Source organism: Trachypithecus francoisi, unplaced genomic scaffold (genome assembly GCF_009764315.1).
Source record: "Trachypithecus francoisi isolate TF-2019V2 unplaced genomic scaffold, Tfra_2.0 Lachesis_group11, whole genome shotgun sequence".
NCBI lineage: Eukaryota > Metazoa > Chordata > Mammalia > Primates > Cercopithecidae > Trachypithecus > Trachypithecus francoisi.
This window is the reverse complement of record NW_022681456.1, coordinates 103,062,413-103,085,151: the sequence shown is the minus strand read 5'-3', so window position 1 is coordinate 103,085,151 and position 22,739 is coordinate 103,062,413. Positions and strand designations below refer to the sequence as shown.

The following is a 22,739-nucleotide window of genomic DNA, read 5'->3' as shown; positions in this document are numbered from 1 at the left end:
AAGGCACAATAGAGAAATTAGAGCCCTCATACATTGCTGGTGAGAAAGTAAAATGGTACAGCCACTTTGGAAAACAGTCTGGTAGTTCCACAAGGGGTTAAACATAGAGTTACCATGTGACCCCACAATTCCACTCTTAGGTATATATCCAAGAGAAATGAGAACATATGTTGACATGAAAACTTGTACATGAATGTCAACAGCAGCATTATTCATAATATTCAAAAAGTAGAAACAACCCAACCGATGAAGGGATAAATGAACTTTGAAAACACGCTAAGTGAAAGAAGCCAGTCACAAAAGACCACACATTGCATGATTCCATTTATATGAAATGTTCAGGACAGACAAAAGCATACAGACAGAAAGTGGATTACTGGTTGCCAGGGCTGGGGAAAGCAGGCAGAAGCTTGGGAGAAGTTGGGGCCAAAAGGTATGAGGTTTCTTTTTGGGGTTGTGAAAATACTCTAAAATTGATTGTGGTAAAGCATGCACAACTCTGTGAATATACTAAAATCATTGAATTGTATAGTTTATAAGGAAAAAGAGATTACTCTGGGGAAGGGAGAAAGATTTCATGGAGTTGGTAGGATTTGAATTCACTGATAAACAAGTGATATAAAAAGCAAAGTGATGTGCTGTAGTGAATAAACAAGTCCTTCTGTTGGGCAGATCTGGCTTTAAATCTACTTGGTCAATTTACACTTCCTAAACCTGTAACCTCATCTAAAGTGTAAATATATTAATATACCTACTTTGTAAAATTATTGTGGTAAGTTATATAAGGGATTTAAAATATTTAGTCTAATGCCGGGTACATAGCAAATATTAGTAAGAAATATTAGTTACTCTTAATATTATAAATCTGTTTAGTATTGAATGGGACACAGTGAACGTGTAGATACATCAACGGGAAGGAACTCTCAGAAACTTATCTGGTTTCCAGCAGAAAGAGATATGAGAGACAAAATAATATAAATGTAACTTTATTAAGTTTAAGAAATATTTATTGAATACCTTTTTCCTAACTACTAGACACTTTCCTAGACTGCTGGATATACAAAGACAAATGAGAAGTGAGTAGATTGCTGGATATACAAGTGAGAAGTGGTCCTTGACTTGGTAGTCTAGCAGACAGATAAACAAATATGCGTAAGAAAGCATTATATTTCTTATAATAGAAATGTTTTTTGTATGCACAAAGAAGGGGGTGGGCTGGAAAAATAATGTAGTCAAGGTGACTTGCTCAATACTGAAACTGCTCATTAACTACTTAGGCCAGCACTTATGGCACACTTCTTAGGATGCCTTGCTAATATTTTCCGCTTCCAGTACAGAAGAGAGATTACAGGTTTAAGCCAATTTTATTCAACAGCTGAGAAACCCAGTGTCCAAGGATTAAAGAATACTTGTTATACAAGGAATGCGAATATTCCAGAAATTTATGCCCAAAGTCCCCAGGTTATTGTCTTTGTTTCTCACTAGACTGTAAGCTCCTTGAAGACAAATATCTTGAATGTTACCTTGTTCACTCTTGAATTGTCAACACTTGGCCCAGGACTAGGTATGTGGTATACAATCAATAAAAAACCGTTGAATGAATTTTTTCAAATTCCTCCCATGACAAAAACGGAAGAAACATTCACGAGTGGACTGCTAGTTGACTGTTTCTCTCATCACTATTTACAGTCTGAAACGGACAAAGACATCTATATAATCATTCCTTCCTTTAAATAAATAATCTGTGAGTTACGCTATTCTTTTCCTATTGCTTCAGGAGAAGCTATTAGGTAGAAAGCTTTTAAGAAAGGCTTTGCAAGAAAACTCTTCAACAGAGACGGCACGTATGAACTGCTGTGATCTGGAGTTGAAGACAAGAACAAAAGTAACTCTAGCGCATAATTCTTTGACCGAAGTCATCTTACTGCACTGGTCGGCGGAGGCGCTCATCCTACTTGCATCCGGTGCTTGAGAGTTCAGATAGGCAAAGGTGAGAGGTAGCATCTAGTCAACATCCATTTCTTGAGCACTTACTACATGTCACTCACTTTGCTTAGTCCCCGTTTTTACTCTACTCTGCTTGGAAGTTGTGAAGAGATTTGGCGGGATCTTCTTAGGACCAATCCTACAAAGTTCCGGATGGAACTCATTTTGATTCGGGGGACGGTTTATTTGCAGGGATGAGGTGGAGAAACAGGGCCTGCTACTCAAGAGGAATGAGAAAGTGTAACTAACAGGAGGTAGACTGGGAAGGAGCAAGGCAAAGTCACCCCTTTTCACAGGGCAACGCTCCTAAGACCATGCTCAAGCTGGGGTGGCAGGGCTCTGAACGTGGGGCCCCGACCCGGGTCTCAGCCTGGGGCCACGTGATGCGCGTGTTTACGCTGAGGGACGGGCGCTGGGTTGGGCGGGCCTTGCCGGAAATCAACTTCCGGGGGCAGAGGTGTTCGAAGCCGGGTGGTGCGTGGGCTACTTCAACCTGTGTGACTGGGCCGCGGTCTCACCTCAAGGGCCTGGGGCCGTGCCTCGGGTGTACGCGTAGGGTCTGTGTGCTGGGGGTGGCTCACAGGGCAGCGTGGGTGAGCGGCGCAGCGGCGGCAGCGGAGAGCGAGAGAGGGGAGCAGGTAAATGAACGTTCGCCTTCCGGGGCCTGGGTCTTGGGGTAGGGGCTGCGCGGGGCGGGCGGAGAGCGCCCCACCCGGAGGAGGAGCGCGGCCGAATTTCCGCCGCCTGCAGCCCGCCTGCCCCGGCCTCGCCCTTGGCGGTCGCAGCGACCGGGAGTCAGGGGGCGTGACAACCTCCCACAGGAACGGAGCCAGCTCCCGGGGCTGGGAGTGCCCACTCGTTCCTGCGCTCGCCGGTAGGTACCGGTACCTGCACGTCCCAGAATCGAGTGTTTTCGAAGGTCTACGCCCACGAACACGTGATTATTGTGTCACCGAAGCGCCTATCGAACGGAGAACTTGAATCTTGCTTAGATTTCACAGAACGCGCCTGGTTTCTGTATCCCCTTTTACTTTGCCAAGTACACCGGGATAAAAGCTCTACAGCGTCCGCCAGCCACATTTCCTTAGAGTTTCTTGGGCCACATGTTGCAATAAAAGGGGCATTTCAGGGTCAAGCTAGGAGCCAGTAACTTTGCCAAGTGGTGAGGTATCCTGTATCCCCGTTAGCGCGCCTCCCTTTCCCAACAATAAAGATATTTCCTCCATCTGCGCGTGTCGCCAGCTGCGGAGGAAAGCTTGGGACATGAAACCTATTTTTGGCTTCACTTTAAGGAGTGGAACCCTATTAAAAGCTGCGCTGAGTGTTTTTTTGGTAGGATGATGTTGCTGCTGCTACTCTCACTTGCTTCCCTGATGAGAGTTGGGGCAGAGCTTGATTTCCTGGAGGGTGAAGTCTTGGTCACAATTTTAGGTGACTCAGCGGCCCCTTCCGAATTCTGACTCTTTCCTTCCCTACCCTCTCAGCTATGCGGATACTGTTGCCACCTTTCTCTGCAAATGTTAATCCGGGTGGGAGTTGGATGATGGTTTTTGGAAGCAGTTTGCATATTGCGTGGTGGAGTTATTGGAGTGGGCTGACATTTGACTTCACAATTTAAGGCAACCCCCCCCACAATATTTAGTTGGGTGGGGTGACAGGGACTGACAACAAATTCGCTGTTGTGTTCTCTGCTGTCGGAGAGTTCTACACTTCACAATCACCTGATTGCCCTCTGCTACAATTTCGGTTGTGTTGAGGGGATTGTTTATACTGTCTGTACCTGTTAGGTAAATGTAATAAGGGGCATGCCAGGCAGAGTGCACCTGCGTGGTGCTGGCTAACCAGTAAACTGTGTGGTAGAGAATTGCCTTGGTTACGAAGTTTGGTATCCTCCAGGCTGCCTAGGAGGGTGTTCTGTGGGCTGGGAAATCTTATGAACTGGTTTCTTAGCAACAGTATAAGCCCAATGGAATAAACATAAAGAAAACAAAGTGATGAAAGTTACAACTTACCTCTTTTATTAAATGGAAAAATGTAGCTTCTTTTTGGAGTGATCCACTCAAAACTTCTGAGACATTTTTGTTTATTTTGATCATCTTAGTACTTAATAACAGACAAAAGAAACTGCAGAAAATCATCCCAGAGGGACATCACTTTGTTTTTGGGTGGCATTAAAAAAGAGAAAAAAGACGTTTAACAATGAGCTTGTCTGAAGCTTAAATGGACAAATAGGAATTTTGTGTGGTAGGCATTTTATGTTGTACTCTTATCTATAAATGTGTAAGATGTATGCATTAGATATGATTGTTATAAATGAAGATAGTAGAAGACGGGGTGAAAGTGGAGTGGGGTGGATGAGTGGATAAGACTGGTTCCATTAAGTAAAATGGAAGGGGAATGTTTTAGCTAAGTTGTTCCCAAACTCTGGGTCATAATTACGGCACTCCTTTATCAACCTGTTCCTTGTGTTTTTTAATCTTCCTTGAAAGTTTATCAAATGTTCTAATTTTCTGTCCAAACAATGAGCACTTAATTGAAAAAGACATCTCTCTTTAGATTAACTCTTTGTGTTTATGTATATCTGTTTCTTATTTACTAATAATAAATTAATATTTTAGATTTCCAGTATTTTAAGGATTTTTGGTCTTCTTACTGTTTCTCCCTGCCCCATTCCCATACCCAGTAAGTTTGGTTTAGCTCATTTAAATTGATCCTTGTTTTTAAAAAGGGCGTGTGTTGCTTTTTTTTTTTTTTTAAATTAAGGTTTATTGAGGTATGATTTATAAGTAACAAATAATTTTTATTATATTGCTATATAAAGTCTGACAAATGCATATGGTAATGGAACCACTGCCACATTCCAAACAAATAACATTCCCATCATTCTAGAAAGTTTCCTCCCCTCACTCATAGGTCCTAGCAACCACTGATGTGTTCTCTGTCCCTATGTATAGCTTTGTCTCTTCCAGTATGTTATGTAAATGGAATCATACAGTATGTAGCCTTTTGTTTCAGGTTTCTTTCACTTAATGCTTTGATTCATCCATGTTGATGCATGTTTGTTGATGCTTGGTTGTTTGTTACAGCTGAGTAGTATTTCATTGTGTGAATATATTATAATATGTTTATTTGCCATTTGATGAACAATTTTTGGCATTTAGGAATGAAGCTACTATAAACATTCATGTGCTGTTCTTTGTACATTAAGTACAGGTCTTTGTGTAGACATACGTTTTCATTTCTTTTGGTTAAACATCTAGGAATGGAATTCTTGGACCATGTGCAAGTGCAGGTTTAACCTTATAAGAAGTTACTGACTGCGCCCGGTGGCTCAGACCTGTAATCCTAGCACTTTGGGAGGCCTAGGTGGGCGGATTATGAGGTCAGGAGATCGAGACCATCCTGGTCAACATGGTGAAACCCCGTCTCTACTAAAAATACAAAATTAGGCAGGTGTGGTTGCGTGTGCCTATAATCCCAGTGACTCAGGATGCTGAGGCAGGAGAATTGCTTGAACCAGGGAGTCAGAGGTTACAGTGAGCCGAGATCATACCACTGCACTCCAGCCTGGTGACAGAGTGAAACTCTGTCTCAAAAAGAAAGAAAGAAAGAAAGAAATTACCAAACTGTTTTCCAAGGTAACGGTTTCATTTTGCATTCCCACAGCTGACGTTTGATGTTCCAGTTGCTCCACATTCTGGTCAGCACTTGTCATTTTATTTATAATATTAGCTGTTCTAATATGCATTTAGTGAAAACTTATTTATGTTTTAATATGAATTTTTCTTCTAACATATTGAGCATCTTTTCCTGTGCTATTTTTTGCCATCTGTTTATCTTCTTTGATGGAATGTTTGCTAAAATCTTTTGTTCATTTTTAATAGGGTTGTTCATTATTGGTTTGCAAGTGTTTTATACAGTCTGGATACAAATTCATTATCATATGTATGTTCACAGTGTTTCCTTTGAGTCTGAGTCTGTAGTTTGTCCTTTCATTTTCTTAACAGTATCTTTCAAAGAGCAGAAGTTTTAAATTTTGATGAAGTACAGTTTATCAGTTTTTTTCTCTTATGATTTGTGCTTTTTTGTCATGAGAAATTTTGCCTAATCCAAGGTTGCAAAGATTTTTTTCTTACGTTTTCTTCCAGAACTTTTATAGCTTTAGATTTTAGATTTAGGTCTGTGACCAATTTCTCGTTAATTTTTGCATGTAGTGTGAGGTAGGGATCAAGTCAGTCTCTCTCTCTCTCTCTCTCTCTCTCTGTATGAATGCCCCAGTCTTGCAGCACCATCTGTTGAAAAGACTATTCTTACTATCTTTTCTTTGTTAAATTCTCTTGGCTTGCCTTGTCAAAAATCAGTTGACTATGTTTGTGTGAATTGCTTTGTGGACTCTATTTTGTTCCATTGTTTTGTGTGTCTCTTTGGCCAAAACCTCAGTCCTTTTTATGGTAGCGTTATATCGTACCTTGAAGTCAAAAAGCCTGAGTCCTCCAACTATGTTGTTATTTTTCAAAAATTTTTGAGTATTCGAGTTCTTTTTCTTTCCATGTACATTTTAGAATCTCTTTATTTCTATATAAAAGCATTGTGGAAATTTTAGTAGGATTGCATTGAAGTTATAGACCAATTTGGGGAGAGTTGACATCTTAAAAATGTTTTCTAATCCGTTAATAAAATACCTTTCCTGCCCCACTGCTGTGGCTCATACTTGTAATCCCAGCACTTTGGGAGGTCAAGGTGGGAGGATCGCTTGAGCCCAAGAGTTCAAGAGCAGCCTGGGCAACAGGGCAAAACCCCATCTCTACAAAAATTAGAAAAATTAACTGGATGTGTTGCCATGCACCTGTAGTCCCAGCTACTTGGAAGGCTGAGGTGGGAGGATTGATTGAGTCTGGGAGGTTGAGGCTGCAGTGAGATGTGATCATGCCACTGCACTCTAGCCTCTGCAACAGAGTGAGAGCCTCTTTCAAGAGAGAAAACAATGAAACAACCTTTCTACATTTATTTGGTCTTTGACTTCTCTGTTTTTAAGTTTTAGAGTAAAAATGTTACACATATTTTGTTACGTTTGTATCTCAATGTTTTACATTATTGGGTGCTGTTGTAAATGGTAACCTTTAAAAATTTTTAAATTTCCAATTATTTATGTACGTGAATCAGTATTTTAATATTGATCTTGAATTTTTGAATTTTACAACCTTGTTAAACTCACAAATTAGTTCTAGTAGCTTTCGTAGCTACTGCTGTCTGCTAGTAGAGACAGCTTTATTTCACGTTTTCTCATTTGTTTGCATTTTATTTTGTTTTCTTGTCTCTCTGCACTGGCTAGGACCTCTACTAATATTAACTAGAACAAGTCAGATCAGCGCAGATATCCTTGCATTGCTCTTCGTCATAGTAGAGAAGGTATGTAGTCTTTTACCATTGAGTAGTTAGCTGTAAGTTTTTTGTTGATATCATTTTGACCCAGCTGAGGAAGTTCTTTTTAACTCCTGCTTAGAGCTTTAAAATTTAATCATAAATGGATGTTGTATTGCTTTTTTTGGTTGTGAACATGATAGTTGATTATAGTAGAAAGTTGGAAATGAAGGAAGACTATTAAAAAAGTTACCCCATTTTCAGTAATCTGAGGTAACTGCTGCAAACATTGTGGTAGCTTTTGTTGCAGTCTTTTCTTTTGCAAACATATTTTAAAGACGAAATTGTTAATATTGTTTTATATTTTGCCCTTTTCACTCCGAATCACATTGTGAGTACATCATGAATTATTTTGAGAACTTGATTTGTAATGGTTGTGGGTTATTGTGTTATATGGATATGCCTGTCATTTAATGATTTTCTTTTTGTTAAATAGTAAAATTCTATTTCAGTTTTCCCTGTTGAAATTAACATTAAATATTTGTGCTTAACTCTGATAATTTTTCAAAGTAATTTATAAAAGTATGATTATCACTCAAAGTATATATATATGTTTTCAGGTTCTTACTGTCCACTGCCTCTGTTTAGTGTTCTTGAAATTTGTTCTTTAGGCTATTGTAAGAAATTTGGAGTCAGTATCATTAGCTTTTTGGGCATCACTTTAAGGTAGAATCTTTGAGTTTCAGAAACAGTTCCTTGGAGATTGGTCTAGTTCAAACCATTTTTTAAGAGGTTTAGAGTCTGTGATCATTAAATAACTTTTCTGCCTGTGCTATTTGGTTTCTACTGATCTACACAGAATTCCTGATGAACTATGTATAATGTAATATATCACCTGTGCTCTTCTTTTGATTAAGAATTATGGAAATCTTTGTGTCTAGCATCATGTAAAACCCTTTATGTATGTCGTTTTACTGAATTCCAACTGCTACTTTTTGGTAGTAACATTTTTTCCATTTCATAGACAAAGGAAACTGAGTCTCCAAGTGAGCAAACTTACCTAAGTTTGTATTAACAGTAAGTGGTAGAGCTTGAGTTTGCTCACATGTCTTCCTGAATCTGTGCTTTTATTCATAGGCTATACTATGAGTATTATGTTATTTTAGGTATTTTGTATATATTATGTTTGTTTTGAATATATTAATTTTAATGCTAACAATAAATTTACTAAGCAGATTAACAAATTAGCATGAGATGTTTTCAGTACTTCTGAAATGTTTATCCAAATTTATATCCTCTTAAATCTATTCTTATTTTCTGAGTGGCACAAAGATTATTGTTGGCTATATGCCATCCAATTTTACTTAAATAATTAGGACCGTATCTACTGTGACTAGTAGAGGATATAACAATTTATTTTGAAATATGAGGAATTTTGTACTTATAGGTTTAATAAATGGAGATAAAAAGTAATGTTAATTACTTTATAAAATGAGCTCTGTTATAATTCTGGTAAAATAATTTGTTTTCCTTAGAAGGATAGGTACAATTTGGTATTTACTTTCAACATGGACTATGTGAATGAAATAATGTTTGTGAAGTATGAAATCACTTTTTCCGTGTATTCAGAGAAGGCTGACTTTTCTGTGTCTACCATCTCCTACGTTTTTTATTATGTTCAGACCTGTGGTTAAAGAGTAGATCTACATAATCATTTTAAAAAGCTGCTTAGATTTTATATTATGAGAGTTCAGAACTTCTGCAATTGTAGTAAAGACAATGCTGCAGTGTTATGCAAGATCCATTAATTTATGAATACGCTTCACTGACAGACGGGCTTATATGAATATTATTTAAAATCTACATGCTTAGACATCAGTAAAAGATAATGATTAGAAATGAGATTAAGTATTATTTTAATTATGAATTTTATACAGACAACTTAAAATTAGGTTAGACCTTTTGTTAGTTTGCCCAAATTGGGCATGAAAAACAAAATAAGCCTGTGAAAGCTGAATGGCATTAAATGGGCCACCCCGAATCAGAAGACAAGTTGAAATGAATACCTATTTTCCATTTTGCTGAATGAGAAGAATGTTTAATAAATGGTGATAGTTTTCATGAGATGTTTAGATATTTTAAGTTTTGTCTCTTGTTGGTTGTGCAGAAGAGATTTATTAATTTCTCTTTTTATTCAGTCCAGGAATTTATGACTTATGAGTGGAGTGTTGAATCCATTTACAATTAATGTATTTACTAGCACTTAAGATAACCTGTCATTTTGCTATTTTTTCTGTATATCAAGTAATTTTTTTGTCACTCCTTAATTACTATGTTATTGCTTTCTCTGCCTTTTTTGTATTAAGTATATATTTTCTAATATACCATTTTAATTTCCTTGATGTTTCTTTTTTTTAATTTTTATTTTTTAAGAGACTCAGTCACCTAAGCCGAAGTGTAGTGGCACCATCATACTCACTGCAGCCTCCAGCTCCTTGGCTCAAGTGGTTCTCCTGCCTCAGCCTCCCTAGTAGCTAGGACTACAGGTGTGTGCCACCATGTCTGGATTTTTTTTTATTTTTTGTAGAGACAGATTCTCACTCTGTTGCCTGGCTGGTCTTGAACTCCTGGCCGCAAGTGATCCTCTTACCTTGGCCTCCCAAGTGCTGGGAATACAGTTGTGAGCCACTGCACCCAGCCTTGATGTGTCTTTTACTAAATATTTTTTGAGTTATTTTCTTAGTGGTTGCCCTGAGACTTCCAAATAGTACCTTATTTTGTAACAATCTATATGGATTAATATTAACTAAATTTAAGTTTACAAATTTTGTTCCTATATATTCCCTCCCCTTCCTTCATGCTATTATTGCTACGTCTTTCTGCATTAATACAGTGTCCATTAATACTGATTTATAATTCTAGATTTATGCAGCTGTCTTTTAAATCACATAGGAGAAAGGAACCACAACCACACATACATTTATATTCTCTTTTATATTTACCTCTGTAATTATCTTTACCAGTTTTCTTAATTTCTTTACGTAGATACAGGTACTGTCTCTTGTCCTTTCAGTTCAGCCTGAGGGACCCACATTAGTATTTCTCGTAGATAAGATGTGCTAGCATGCATTCTCTTTGGTTATGTTTATCTGAGAAAGTCATAATTTATTCATATTCGAAGAATAGTTTTGCTGGAATTAGAATTCTTAGTTGGCAGTGTTTTTCTTTTAGGAATTTGAATGTATCTTTCCACTGCCTCTGGCCTCCATGGTTTTTAATGAGAAATCAGATATGAAATCTTATTGATGATTCCGTATTTGTGGTGAGTTGCTTCTCTCTTGTTGCTTTCAGTATTCTCTCTTTATTTTTTGAAAATTTGGTTATGATGTGTTACAGTGTGGATCTCTTGAATTTTATCCTACTTTGAGTTTATTGAGCTTCTTAGATGTATAGATTAATGCTTTTCATCAAATTAGAGAAGTTTCCTCTTATTGTTTCTTCAAATATTCTTTCTGCCCCTTCCTTTTTCTCCTCTTTTTCTGGTACTCTTTTTATGCATATGTTGGTATGCTTGATGGTTTCATATAGGTCTTTGATTCTCTGCTTATTTTTCTTCATTCTTTTTTCATTCCGTTCCTTAGCCTGGATAATCTCAATTGACCTGTCTTCAAGTTCACTGATTTTTGTGCCAGCTCAAATGTGCAGTTGAACTCTTCTAGTGAATTTTTGAATTATTATACTTTTTAACTCTGCAATGTTTGTTTCTTTTTTTGTAATCTCTGTCTCTTCGTTAATAATCTCTATTTGCTGAGATATTGTTGTACTTCATATACGGTTTTCTTTAGCTATTTGAAACCGTATCTAATAAAATATTTAAAGAAAACATTTTAGTGTCTTTGTCTGGGCTTAGTGTCCAATGTCTGGGCTTCCTTAGGGACAATTAACTGCCTTTTTTCTCTCTCTGTATAGATCATCCTTTCTTGTTTCTTGCATGTCTCACATTTTTTTTTTTTTGTTGAAAATTAGATAATTAAATAATTTTTAATGTGGTAACTCTGGAAATCAGATTCTCCTCCTCAGGATTTCTTCTTGTTTGCTGCTCTTGTTATTTGTTTGCATAGTGACTTTCCTGAACTGTTTATGTAAACTTTGTATTCTTTTTCTGTGTGGCCACCAAAGTCTCTGCATGATTAGTACTGGACAGCTAATGATTGGACAGTTATTTTTCTAATGCTTGGAAGCAATGAGTCTCCCAGCCTGTGCTGATGGTCTCTGTGTGCATGATGGGGCATGCCTTCAATGCTTAGACAGGCAGTTTGTAACTCTGCTTTAGCTTTTAGTTCCCACTTGTACAGAGCTTAAAGTGTAGCAAGAAGTCAAAGCTTAGGTCGCCTTTTCAGTTCTTTACTGAGCACTTGCGTGAGCTTGGCCATCTGGAGTTGAAGGAGTATGTTGGATCTTATCAAAACCCCCTATTGACATTTCATTACCTAGCTTTTACTTTTAAGATTCTGGTCAGCTTGTTGTTTGCCCCAACTGTTACTGACACTTCAGGCAACTTGATGTTAAATAGTTGGCCTTGTTTGCCTTTGATAAATGCCATCTGGGGAAAACGTTATTGGCACTGGGCAAGCTCTGAGTCAGGTCAGATAAAGACAAGTAAAGGAGTGGTGTTTTCCAGGGAACTGCCAGACAGGTCAATAATGACAATTTCTGAGAATGGGGTTTTGGAGGAGCTCCAACCCTATTGTGCCCCTCCTGGTAGCTGCTAGGCTGCTGGATTTTATTGTGATTTTTGAGCCTCCTAGTTTTCAAGGCCCTCATGGTACTGGAGATAGAGGGATGAGATTAAAATGCCATAAAACTTGTTCTTAATGAAAATCAGCGATTTTTCTGTAGTACATTCTCCCTAGATTGTTGCAAGCCTTTGATTAATTTCTAGAGTTCTGAAAAAAGTTGACTTTGACAATTTTTACCACTATTGTTCTTGCTAAAATTTATGGAGGAAAGGATTTTTGATTTCCTTAACTCCACTATTACTGCTGATGTCACTGTGTAGTATTTTAATAGCCCAAGTTCTTCTTAATGTCACCTTATCCCAATTATACTTATATTCCACCACTTTGCTTCATCTTTATCAACTATGCTATACAGCTTCATATAAGAGATCATTTGGGGATTATTCTAATTCAGATATGTAAAATCTTCCCATATGTAGCAAATCATTTAACAATATTAGGCATCTGCTTAGTGCTGTGAAAATTCTATAGGATAAAAATTACACTGTTCCTATATTTAGGGAGGTGTCTGCAGTATAGTTAGTATTTTATACATATAAAAAAAGTTGAATTATTGATTACATGAGTGAAAGAGATCTGATAAAGTAGAAGGTAAGCTACTTTTATTAATAATAAGTAGTATGCTGTAGACATAGAGCATTATTAGCTATTATGTAATTTTGTTTTTAAATAATTTGGGTCAGTTTTAAATAGAGGAAATCTTCAGCTTAGGCTTGTGAATTATGGCTAAAAATTAAATTGAATTGCCAAAATGATTGTACTGAATATTATTAGTGATCGTTAAACACTGTGTGCTATGCCTGAACATATTACTTGGAGAAATTGGATTTTCTGGTTAATGAAATTTCCTAGTAAAAGAAAAACAACCAGAAGCCCAGTTTTTCCTTGATTTTGTGAAAATATCTAGACATGTATTTGTGGGTTTTGATGACTTAGTTGTTGAAGGTAAATGACCTCTCCTCCTGCCCCTTTTTAAAGCATTTAGCTGAATGCTTATCAAGCTATGGTATCTGGCAGTCATACTTGAGAATACTGTTTTCCAGTGCTGCAGAAGAGAGTCACATGCTTGTTGCCCTCAAATAATTGGTAAGAACATGGGGTTAAAATGTAGTTGTATTGTATCTTTGGGCTCTTACAGTATGAATATATGTAAGTTTTTGTGTTTAATTTATATCACTTTTCTGCATGAGGAAGACATAAATGGTTTGCAAATGTTGTAAATGATTACTAGAGATGCCTTTTCATGCTCATATTAGCCAGGCCCTGATACGCATTTATTTTTATTATTAACTTTCTGATTAAAAATAAAATTATGCATACTGGCATTTTTGGGGGAAATAATGCTATTATTTATTTCACCATTCAGAATGCAAAATTAGCAATTCCGACTGTAAGCAATTTCAAATTTTCACACTTACCATGTATTTAAGGATACAGACGACCTGCTTTATATTCCTGCATTTTTTTTTTTTTTTTTTTGTGAGGGAAAGTCATGTTAGGTATTTCTAAGATGTGTTTTTCTCTTCTCTTTACTCTCCTTATTACATTTGAATCATGTGTAGTTTTAAGCTAGGTATTTATTTACCAGAGAGATGTCCCATGTTTGGGTGGTATATATTGCTGCCGAAGGCTCACCATGACATTGCTCAAGGTGAAGAGAGGCCTTAGCACCACTCTTTGTTACCATCATTTGGATTTCAAGTCTCGGCACGTCATTCATAGGTTACAGTACCCTCATGGTCACACATTTCTTTCAGCTCTTGTCATTCCACTTGAAGAGAGACCATTAGATGTTCTAGAGATGGCTGCATTCAAACGTTTAAAACCTTCGAGAGAATATAGTGCATTAGGGAGACTATTATTATGACTATCGGGAGGATAATACCAAGAGTTTGGAGTATGCTCCTTACCCAGGGTCCCCATAAACCATACCTCTTAAACTCAAATAGATCAAAGAATGAGCTAGATAAGAAGTCTACTTGCTTAACTAAGTAGTTTTTTCATTAATCCCCTGCAACTGAATTTCTATAATGCCTGATGTTTTCTCTATAGGCCATAAGTGCCAGTGGCTGCACAGATACTTCTGTGTTTAGCCACTTTTACTATTTAGCATAACTTTTACAAGAGAATTTAAAGTCTATTGTATAATCATAGCCTTTACAGTATATAAAGCCTATCATGCTAACTAGCCTATCATGAGGGATACATTTCTAATCATTGCCTGTTTTATTCCAAACCATGGAAAAAGGACCTAACAAACGATGCCCTTCCAGAGGAGTGAAGGCCTCCAGGCAGTGTTTTCTTTAACCCATGATGTGGGTTAAGAGGAGTGAATCAGTGTTCTGTTTCTGACTGATTATGAGGCAAAGTTTCTCACTCACATTGGGCCTTCATCTTTTATCTATCAAAGTGTAAGATTATCCATGTATAAGGCTGGCTGCAAAATTCTTCACAAATAAAAGTATATCCCATAAGTGCACACAACAGACCTTTTTTCCACTTCTATTCATAGAGGCATAAGCAAGGAAAAAAATATTTAAAGATAAGAGTCTAATGATAGTAGAGAAATCTTGATCTACGATCTTGGGAAAAGCTCTTCACATCAAGGATGCCTTCTTCTTCTGGGGAGAAACTTCTCTAGTTAGCTTTATGTTAAGGATTTTGATGAGTGTACAGTTCCAAAAGTGTGGAGGGACCCTTCACAGTTGTGAGATTATGAACCCAAGGTGCAAGGTTCCAAAGTTTTGTTGCAGAGTGGATGGCAAGGGCAGTCTTACTCTGATGTTCTCAGAAGATCCAGTCTTTGGATTCTACATTGTAAAGGGGTTGATTGTCCTCCAAACCATAAAAAGCTTTATTGACCTGATGAAAATACACTCTAGTAAAATAATTTAGTGTTGTAACATCAGCCCTCTTGCATGGAAAAGTTTTTATACAACCAAAAACATGCATTGAAAATGAATGAAATCGTTTTGTAAAATGTTTAAATGGCCCATCAGGTAGCCGAATGTACTTGAAGCTTTGATTGTCTTCTCAGGAATATAGAATAGAACATTGGTTATAAACTATTTTCATAATTTATAAGTCACCACATCAATATATTTAATTTGGATCATTTTATCTTTTCCATGATGAGTCATGTAATGCAGAACTTTTAATAATGAAAGGTTTAAGGACTCAATAAGGACAAGGCAGCTGTTCTGGTTTTTCATGAGTCTGTACTTAACATTGGATTTGATTCTCCAAATTAGATGCATAGAACTGATAACTGATGGGTAATCATAGGTAATTTGACTTAGACCATGCATTTTATTCAAATTGTGTATCTAAATAATTTCAATATTTGGTCATTTAGCATGAAAATCTGGCAAAGTACTTCCTTGGTATTTAATTAATTTTTGTTCTACTTGGATCAGCAGTTTTATAACCCAGTCAGTCTTTTCATGAAAGTTCCAGGAATTCTTACCCAGCTCAAATGACATGATTCTAAAGCTATTAGAAACCTGTATTCAAGAGTACTTTTCAGGGTCCTCTCTATCTTTCATGAACCTCCTAAAAGACGCCATGCTTTTGAAATTTTGAGAAACTGCATCAGCTTTAAGCAGTTAACTATGGAAATGATTTTAAATAGTTATAATTAACAATACAATTGACAAAGAAATTTTGTTATTTCTGTGGTCTACAATAACATAATAACTTTAATTATGATTGATAGCATATACTCAGACATAATAGAATTTTAGAAGTCCCATACAATTTTGGAACATATATTAATATAATTTACTAAAATATAACCTGGAGACTAAACATTATTTTTATTTTGACAAAGTTTCCCATGTAACTTAGCCAAATAATCCTGTTTACCTGTCTCTTAAATGCTTCAGGGGCCCTCTGGAGGATTCCAAAATTCAATGTCAGAAAAGACCATTTTAAAGGTGAAATTTGATTTTGAGAAGCCTATCAAATATGTTAAAGGTTTAAAATACTTGATATTATGATATAGAATCCAGGTTACTATAAGTCATTCATTTAGCCAAAATGATGACTTAAAAATCCTTTTTTTTTTTTTTTTTTTGAGACGGAGTTTTGCTCTGTCACCCAGGCTGGAGTGCAGTGGTGTCATCTCGGCTCACTGCAAGCTCCGCCTCCCAGGTTCACTCCATTCTGCTGCCTCAGCCTCCTGAGTGGCTGGGACTACAGGTGCCCGCCACCAAGCCCGGCTAATTTTTTTTTTTGTATTTTTAGTAAAGATGAGGTTTCACCATGTTAGCCAGGATGGTCTTGATCTCCTGACCTCGTGATCTGCCTGCCTCTGCCTCCCAAAGTGCTGGGATTACAGGTGTGAGCCACCACACCTGAGCCATTATCTTTTAATATTTCATGAAAATCTTGTTCAAGAGAGAAAGCCAAATTTCACCCTTCATTAGTCTGTTAATGTTAATCCCAATTTATAATAAATCTTATAAACAAATCACTTCAATCTTAGTCTGACCAGAAGGTGAGATTCTCATAAATCGTTTATAACCTTTTACAATTTTTGTGAAAGAGAAGATTAGTGCTTTAAGAAAAACCTTGTTGTGCCTTTATTCCCATTTTCAATTTATGGAAAAACCGAATAATACTGCTTTAAATTTGGCCAATACGTTCACACACAGAGTTTCTTTTACAACATTAATTATTTATTATTTCCTCTTCTTATTTTTTGAGACAGAGTTTCACGCTTTTTCCCAGCCTGGAGTGCAGTGGTGTGATCACGGCTCACTGCAGCCTGAGCCCCTTGGTTCAAGTGATTCTCCTGCCTCAGCCCTCTGAGTAGCTGGGTTTACACGTGCCCGCCACCAGGCCTGGCTAATTTTTGTATTTTTGGTAGAGACAGGGTTTTGTCATGTTGGCTAGGCTGGCCTCGAACTCTGACCTCAGGTAATCCACCTCCCTTGGCCTTCCAAAGTGCTAGGGTTACAGGTGTGAGCTGCCATACCCAGCTCAAGATTTTTTATAACACTTTCACAACTTGTTTAAAACTTTAGCTTTATTTTATCTAATTTTAAACAATCCTTTAACTCTTTAAACTAGGCAAGAATTTATATTCCCATGCTTTCTTATAATCTTTTACCAAAACACATTTCGTTTCTCAGTAGTCTCAATTATATGTTAAAATGGTAATTCTTAACAGCTTTCACTTTTGGTGCATACATTTCATTATTCCATTCATAACTTCTATAGACCATCTACAACATGCTTGGACTTTCTGACTTATCCTAAACATCCTTCTTTTTAAACAATCAGTCATTTTTCACTTTAGGACAATAATTTACGTTACAAGATCCTTTCTGTTGTAAGATCTCTTTTCTTTATAACCTTCTTTGTATAGCTAGGGGACTTGACTAATTCCATATGTCCCCAGGCCTTTAAAGTCAAGGCAGTGTATGACCTTAAAGCATTTAACAAACCTAGTATCTGACCTGAATAATTTAGACCACATATCTTTATTTTTGCCAAAAATCTTTAAAATGTTTTATTTCCCAAAGATTACTAAAATCACCTGAACTAAAAGGCATTACAATTTTTATTTTTCTTTCAAAATATTTGATTTAAGTGCCTATTTTTCTTTAAACCAATTAATTAGAGCTCTTTTACATAAACATTACACACACAACACATGTATAACTACACAGACAGAAGATTATTACAGTTGTTGTAAGTTTCTGTTTACCAGTTTCCAAGTTTTTAAATTGTATTACCGGCTATAGGATGAAGTCTTTGGAAGAACAGGGCCAAGAAAGGGTCTCTGGTGCCTCCTGTTTTCCCCAAGGAGACCCAGGCTGTTAGAGCTTGTATATCTGCTTTTAATTAAGCTGACTTTTAACCATAGCACTCTTTAATAACAGTTTTTCTAAATTTTTTATTACCTGACTTTAGCCAGGCCAAACAGCTGATATTTTTGTGTTTAAAGAAAGAAAAATGGAAGATGATTTGTAGAGGTTAAGATAATTTAAAAATAGTAAGGGTCACCCAAATATGAATGAGAAAGTACTCTTTGCCTAAGCTGGGAATTGAACCCTGACCCAGCAGCCATTTTGATGGCAGAGACTGAGAAAGTATTATCAAATAGTTACAAGGTCAACCTTCCAGGGACATACAAAACAAGATGGAGTCTCATCTATTTTTTCCTTTTTTTTTTTTTCCTTTTTCTTCTTTCAGGGATCTGCAGCAAAGATTATTACTGACCAGTTTGCTGGGACATCTTGAATAGCGTGCTTCCAGGGTTTTAGGCACGTATTTTATCCTAAGGTATCCCTCTTTATGACAGAACAACACAGAAAGACAAAGCACACTAGATTAACTACAGCCTAAGACCAGCCTCAGAATTCTTTTTTGTGTTAATTAAAACTTCACAGAGGAGATAAATAGTGATTTTTACCATTCATTTAACCCAGTTTGGGCAGAGAAACAGAGGCCAGAAATCTGAGTGGTGAGAAATTCTTACCCTTTTGCCAACATGCCAAGCCTCTGGGTTTCCTTTCCCTGAGTGGTCCTAGTGACCTGGCTTACCACACCATAACCCTGAGGGCCAAGCCACAACACAAAGGAAAATTATCTTTTTCCATTCTGGCCAGTGCAAAATACTTGTGACAAAACATAGACATTAGCGAGTCTGCCTAGCACCCAATATCAGACTGGCAGGGCTCAAAATTGCCCCCAGATGGTCCCCATCATCTCTAAATCTTTTTTAGAAGCTTCTGCATATTAATAGGCATCCCTAGATGAGATTAATTTGGGAAACTTCATTTTTAAATACACTTCTGTGTATTGTTCACTTGGAATGTTTTACTGTAAGTTATGTTTAGTAAGATTTTGTCATTTCTGTAAGACTTTATTGTCTCTTGGGTCTAGTGTATAGCTGGAAGGAACTCAGTTTTCTAGAAATTAAAGATCCCGTTTTTTACCTAAAGTGTTGGCTTTACTCTCAGGTTCTCTTGATTAACTTAGCCGTATTTTTTTTTTTTTTCTCCTCTACCTAAGCACACCAGTAAAATGAAACAAAGGGGTGGAATATAAAAATCCCTGTGAATTTTCAAATGCAAAATTTTATAACCCCTACAATATTACAGTTTCTTTCTGACCCAGTCAGATGTAAGAGACCTCTAACTGGACCCTAGCCAGTTAATTTCTGGATTAAATCCATTCCTGGACCCAGTCCAGTTTCTGTCATGACTTCCAAACCCAGTTTGGATTAGAAATTTGCTCAAAGAAACTTGGAGAGCTCAAAACACAAATCCATGGAGTTCAGAAATCCAAAAGAGAACTTACTGCAATCCCCAGCCACACTTAGATCAGTGGACTCAAATAGGTCCTGCATGTACCTTGCTTGTTCACTCAGTGCTCCTGGGGGTCGTTAGAAGCTGTAGTTTGGATCCTGCTTCTGACACTATCAGTTAAAAGTAAAGCTTCAGCCAAATTAAATTTAAAGGAGTTTAACTGGGCAATGAATGATTTGTGAATCGGGCAGCCTCCAGAATCACAGCAGATTCAAAGAGACTCCAGTGTGATCACATGGTAGAAGAAGATTTATACACAAAAAAAGGAAACGACATACAGAAATGGGAAGTGAGGTACAGAACAGCTTGATTGTTTACAGGTTGGTGTTTGCCTTATTTGAACACAGTTTGAATGCTCAGCAGTATATGAGTGATTGAAATACAGCCACTGGGATTGACCAAGACTCAGGTCTTTTACAGGCGCATACCCTTGAGTTAGGTTTTCAGTCTTGTCACTCTATTAAGTTAGATGCAGTTCAACCACAAGGACTCCAATATGGAAGTATGGAATCCCTCTTAGTCTTCTTTAACACAAGTTTTCTATCATCTTGGGAAAATGTAAGCAAACTAGTTATTTATGTGTTTCCCTTGGTGAACAAGTCTGTTTTTTTATTAATGAGGCACTACTAGCAGACCTTTGATTGATGCATAAGCAAAGATTTACTAGTTCAAAACTGAGTCTATGAAAGTTAAATAATGCAGAACTGAGATATGTTGAGAAGCAAAATTCAGTTTAATAGAAATCTTTGAGTCCTGACTATATTTCAGGTGACTGTACTAGGCATTGGGGGATACAGGAGTAAGTGCCACCCTAGGTCTTTAAAGACCTCACAGTCAATTATTTAAGAGTTTTAATAAACAAATAAGTTATAGTGAGGTTATTGATTGGGAAGGAATGGGATCCTGAAAATTGGAATGGGGATGTATGGGAAGACCCTGATGAAGCTGGGGACTTTGAATCCCTAAATTCTGATGAGCCTTCTTTGCCAATTGAAGAGACCTCCACACCCTTAGTGGGAATGGCCTCTTTACCCACCTCCCCTCTGTGCCTCCCACCCCACCAGGGGAATTAATTCTGCATTGCCTAAGGAAAACGTAATGGCTTTCCCTGAGGAGGTTCCATGCAAGACAATTCTCAAGACCCCTCCCCACCATTTCCTCTTTGTTTCTAGACCTATAACTACACTCAGGTTTTAGTAGGCCCGTAAAGATGAGACACAAAGTGTGACCCATGAAGACATGTACTACACTCCGAAAGAAATACTGAGTTTTCTATTTATACAAACAAAAGTCCACGTGTGATAAAAACATTACCTAAAATGTTGGCTTTACTCTCAGGCTTTACTCATACACAATGTTATGTTTATGTGTATGTGTATAAACAAAAGTCCATGTGTGATAATGGATATTAAGGGTATAGGATAATGCCAGAAGGAACATAAAGCTGGATTAGACCAAATGTATTGATGTGAGTTCACTAAGCAGAGATTCTGCTGCTTGGGGAATTATAAAAGGCTCTAACACTTTGTTTTCTTCATTTGCTCCCGTCGTGAAAGGGACAGTGTTTTGTTCTTATTCCTGCTGGAGTAGACATTGGATATAGATTTCCCTTCCCTACATGCATTGCTTCTACCAAAACTACCAGACATGGATTTAAAGAATGCCTTATCTACTATCATGGTATTAATATTACACACAACATTGTTTCTGATCAGAGAACTCACTTCACAGCAAAAGAAGTGTGGCAGTGGGCCCATGTTCATGGATTTCACTGGTCTTAAGATGGTCTCTACTATAGTGAAACAGCTGGCTTGATAGAATGGTGGAATGGTTTTTTGAAGACTCAATTATGGTGCCAGTGCCTTGAAAGGCTGGTGCAGGATTCTCCAGAAGGCTGTGTATATGCTGGATCAGTTTCCAATATATGGTGGTGGTTCTTCCATTGCCAGGATTCATGGATCCAAGAATCAAGGAGTGGCACCAGTCACTATTACCTCTAGTGACTTGCTAGCAAAATTTTTGCTTCCTGTTCCTGTGAACTGTCTGGATGAGGGGCGAGAACAAAGACAACTAAGATGGCGCATTTCCGGGTTCTTCATCACCAACTTACCCGCATGCGGGAAAATGCAGCCCGCGCCCAGGAAAAATGCAGACCAACTGCGCAGGTGCAACGTGAACGTCCCATGGAGGAAACTGAAACTCACCTGGCCACGCTTGTGGAATGCCCCGACACGCCCGTGTCCCGCCTATTGCCCTCCCAAGCCCTAGACAGAAAAGCTGCTCCCGGCAGCCGCGCGGTGTGAACTTCCTCGGCCCCTCCTCATATGCGGACCTAGGAACCTCGCCTGAGAACGCCGGAGCGACTTCCTCAGCCTCCACCGCAGGAGGCCGGTGAACCTCGCCCTTCCCCCTTCACATTGGCTAGCTAATAAAGCTTTTGTACTTCGCCTACTTGCCTCATCTCTGGTGCCTGATCTGGTGGTCGCATAAAACAAATCATGAACTTATGCCTTGATGACCCAGAGATCTTAGTTCCAGATGGAGGAATGCTTTTACTAGGAGATAAAACATTGATTCAATTGAATTGGAAGTTAAGATTCTAGGCTGGTCACTTTGGACTCCTCATATCTCTGAATCAGCAGGCAAAGAACAGAGTTACTGTGCTGGCTGGACTGATTGATCTTAACTACCAATGAGAAATTAGATCGCTGTTCTATAATGGAGGTAGAGTATGTCTGGAATACAGGGTATCCCTTAGGATGTCTCGGTCAGTGGAAAACTACAACAACCCAACCCAAGCAGGAGTACTATGCCCCAGATACTTCAGGAATGAAAGTTAGGGTCACCCCACTGGGTAAACAGTCACAACCAGATGAGGTGGTTGGTGAAGGCAAAGCAAATACAAAATAGAAAGTGGAAGAAGATAGTTATTAATACCAGCTATTAATACAGAAACAAGGCCTGTAATTGTCATGTGTATTTCCATCTTATTTTATTATGTTTATGTGTATGTGTATAAAATAAGTATCTTTGTTTTCTTTCCTTTTTTATTCCCTTATCATGTATATAAGATAGTTTGACTATATATAATAGTATTTAAGTATTGTTAGTTTTACATCCTAGTGTTTAAATTACAGGATATCAAGGAAAATAGAAATATCATTCAAAGTCTTTACTTCCTCTTCTTGGAAAGGGGCTAATACATTTCCAGTTGTAGTCAGGACAGTTGCATCATGTTAGGTGAAATTATGACCTTGTTATTTTCTTTATTTGG

General features: G+C 37.6%; 2 protein-coding genes across 12 annotated transcripts in view; one reads left to right on the top strand and one right to left on the bottom strand.

Annotated features, from left to right (window-relative positions):
• Positions 1-307: 307 nt before the first annotated feature.
• LOC117090892 lies at positions 308-4,532 on the bottom strand. Its single transcript, XM_033223492.1, has 2 exons — positions 4,426-4,532; positions 308-2,907 (listed from the first exon to the last, which is right to left on the bottom strand). Exons 1-2 carry the CDS (start codon positions 4,530-4,532, stop codon positions 2,475-2,477), a joined length of 540 nt encoding a protein of 179 aa, XP_033079383.1. The 3' UTR covers positions 308-2,474.
• Positions 2,440-22,739, top strand: part of CCDC91 (coiled-coil domain containing 91) — a 367,727-nt gene continuing 347,427 nt past the window's right edge. For 5 of the 11 annotated variants that reach the window (XM_033222559.1, XM_033222553.1, XM_033222558.1 and 2 more), the window contains exon 1: positions 2,440-2,624. The gene's annotated coding sequence lies outside the window, so the exon portion shown is untranslated. Of the gene's footprint in view, positions 2,625-13,206; positions 13,233-22,739 lie in introns of those variants that run through there. The other 6 variants (XM_033222552.1, XM_033222560.1, XM_033222555.1 and 3 more) reach the window with 5 other exon arrangements.

Excerpts from the sequence above, each read along its gene's own strand:
- LOC117090892 (XM_033223492.1), bottom strand. The coding sequence starts at position 4,532 with ATGTCTTTTTCAATTAAGTGCTCATTGTTTGGACAGAAAATTAGAACA. Across the intron at positions 2,908-4,425 it reads CAGGTTGATAAAGGAGTGCC|ACCTTCGAAAACACTCGATT; the intron begins GTAATTATGACC and ends TCGTGGGCGTAG.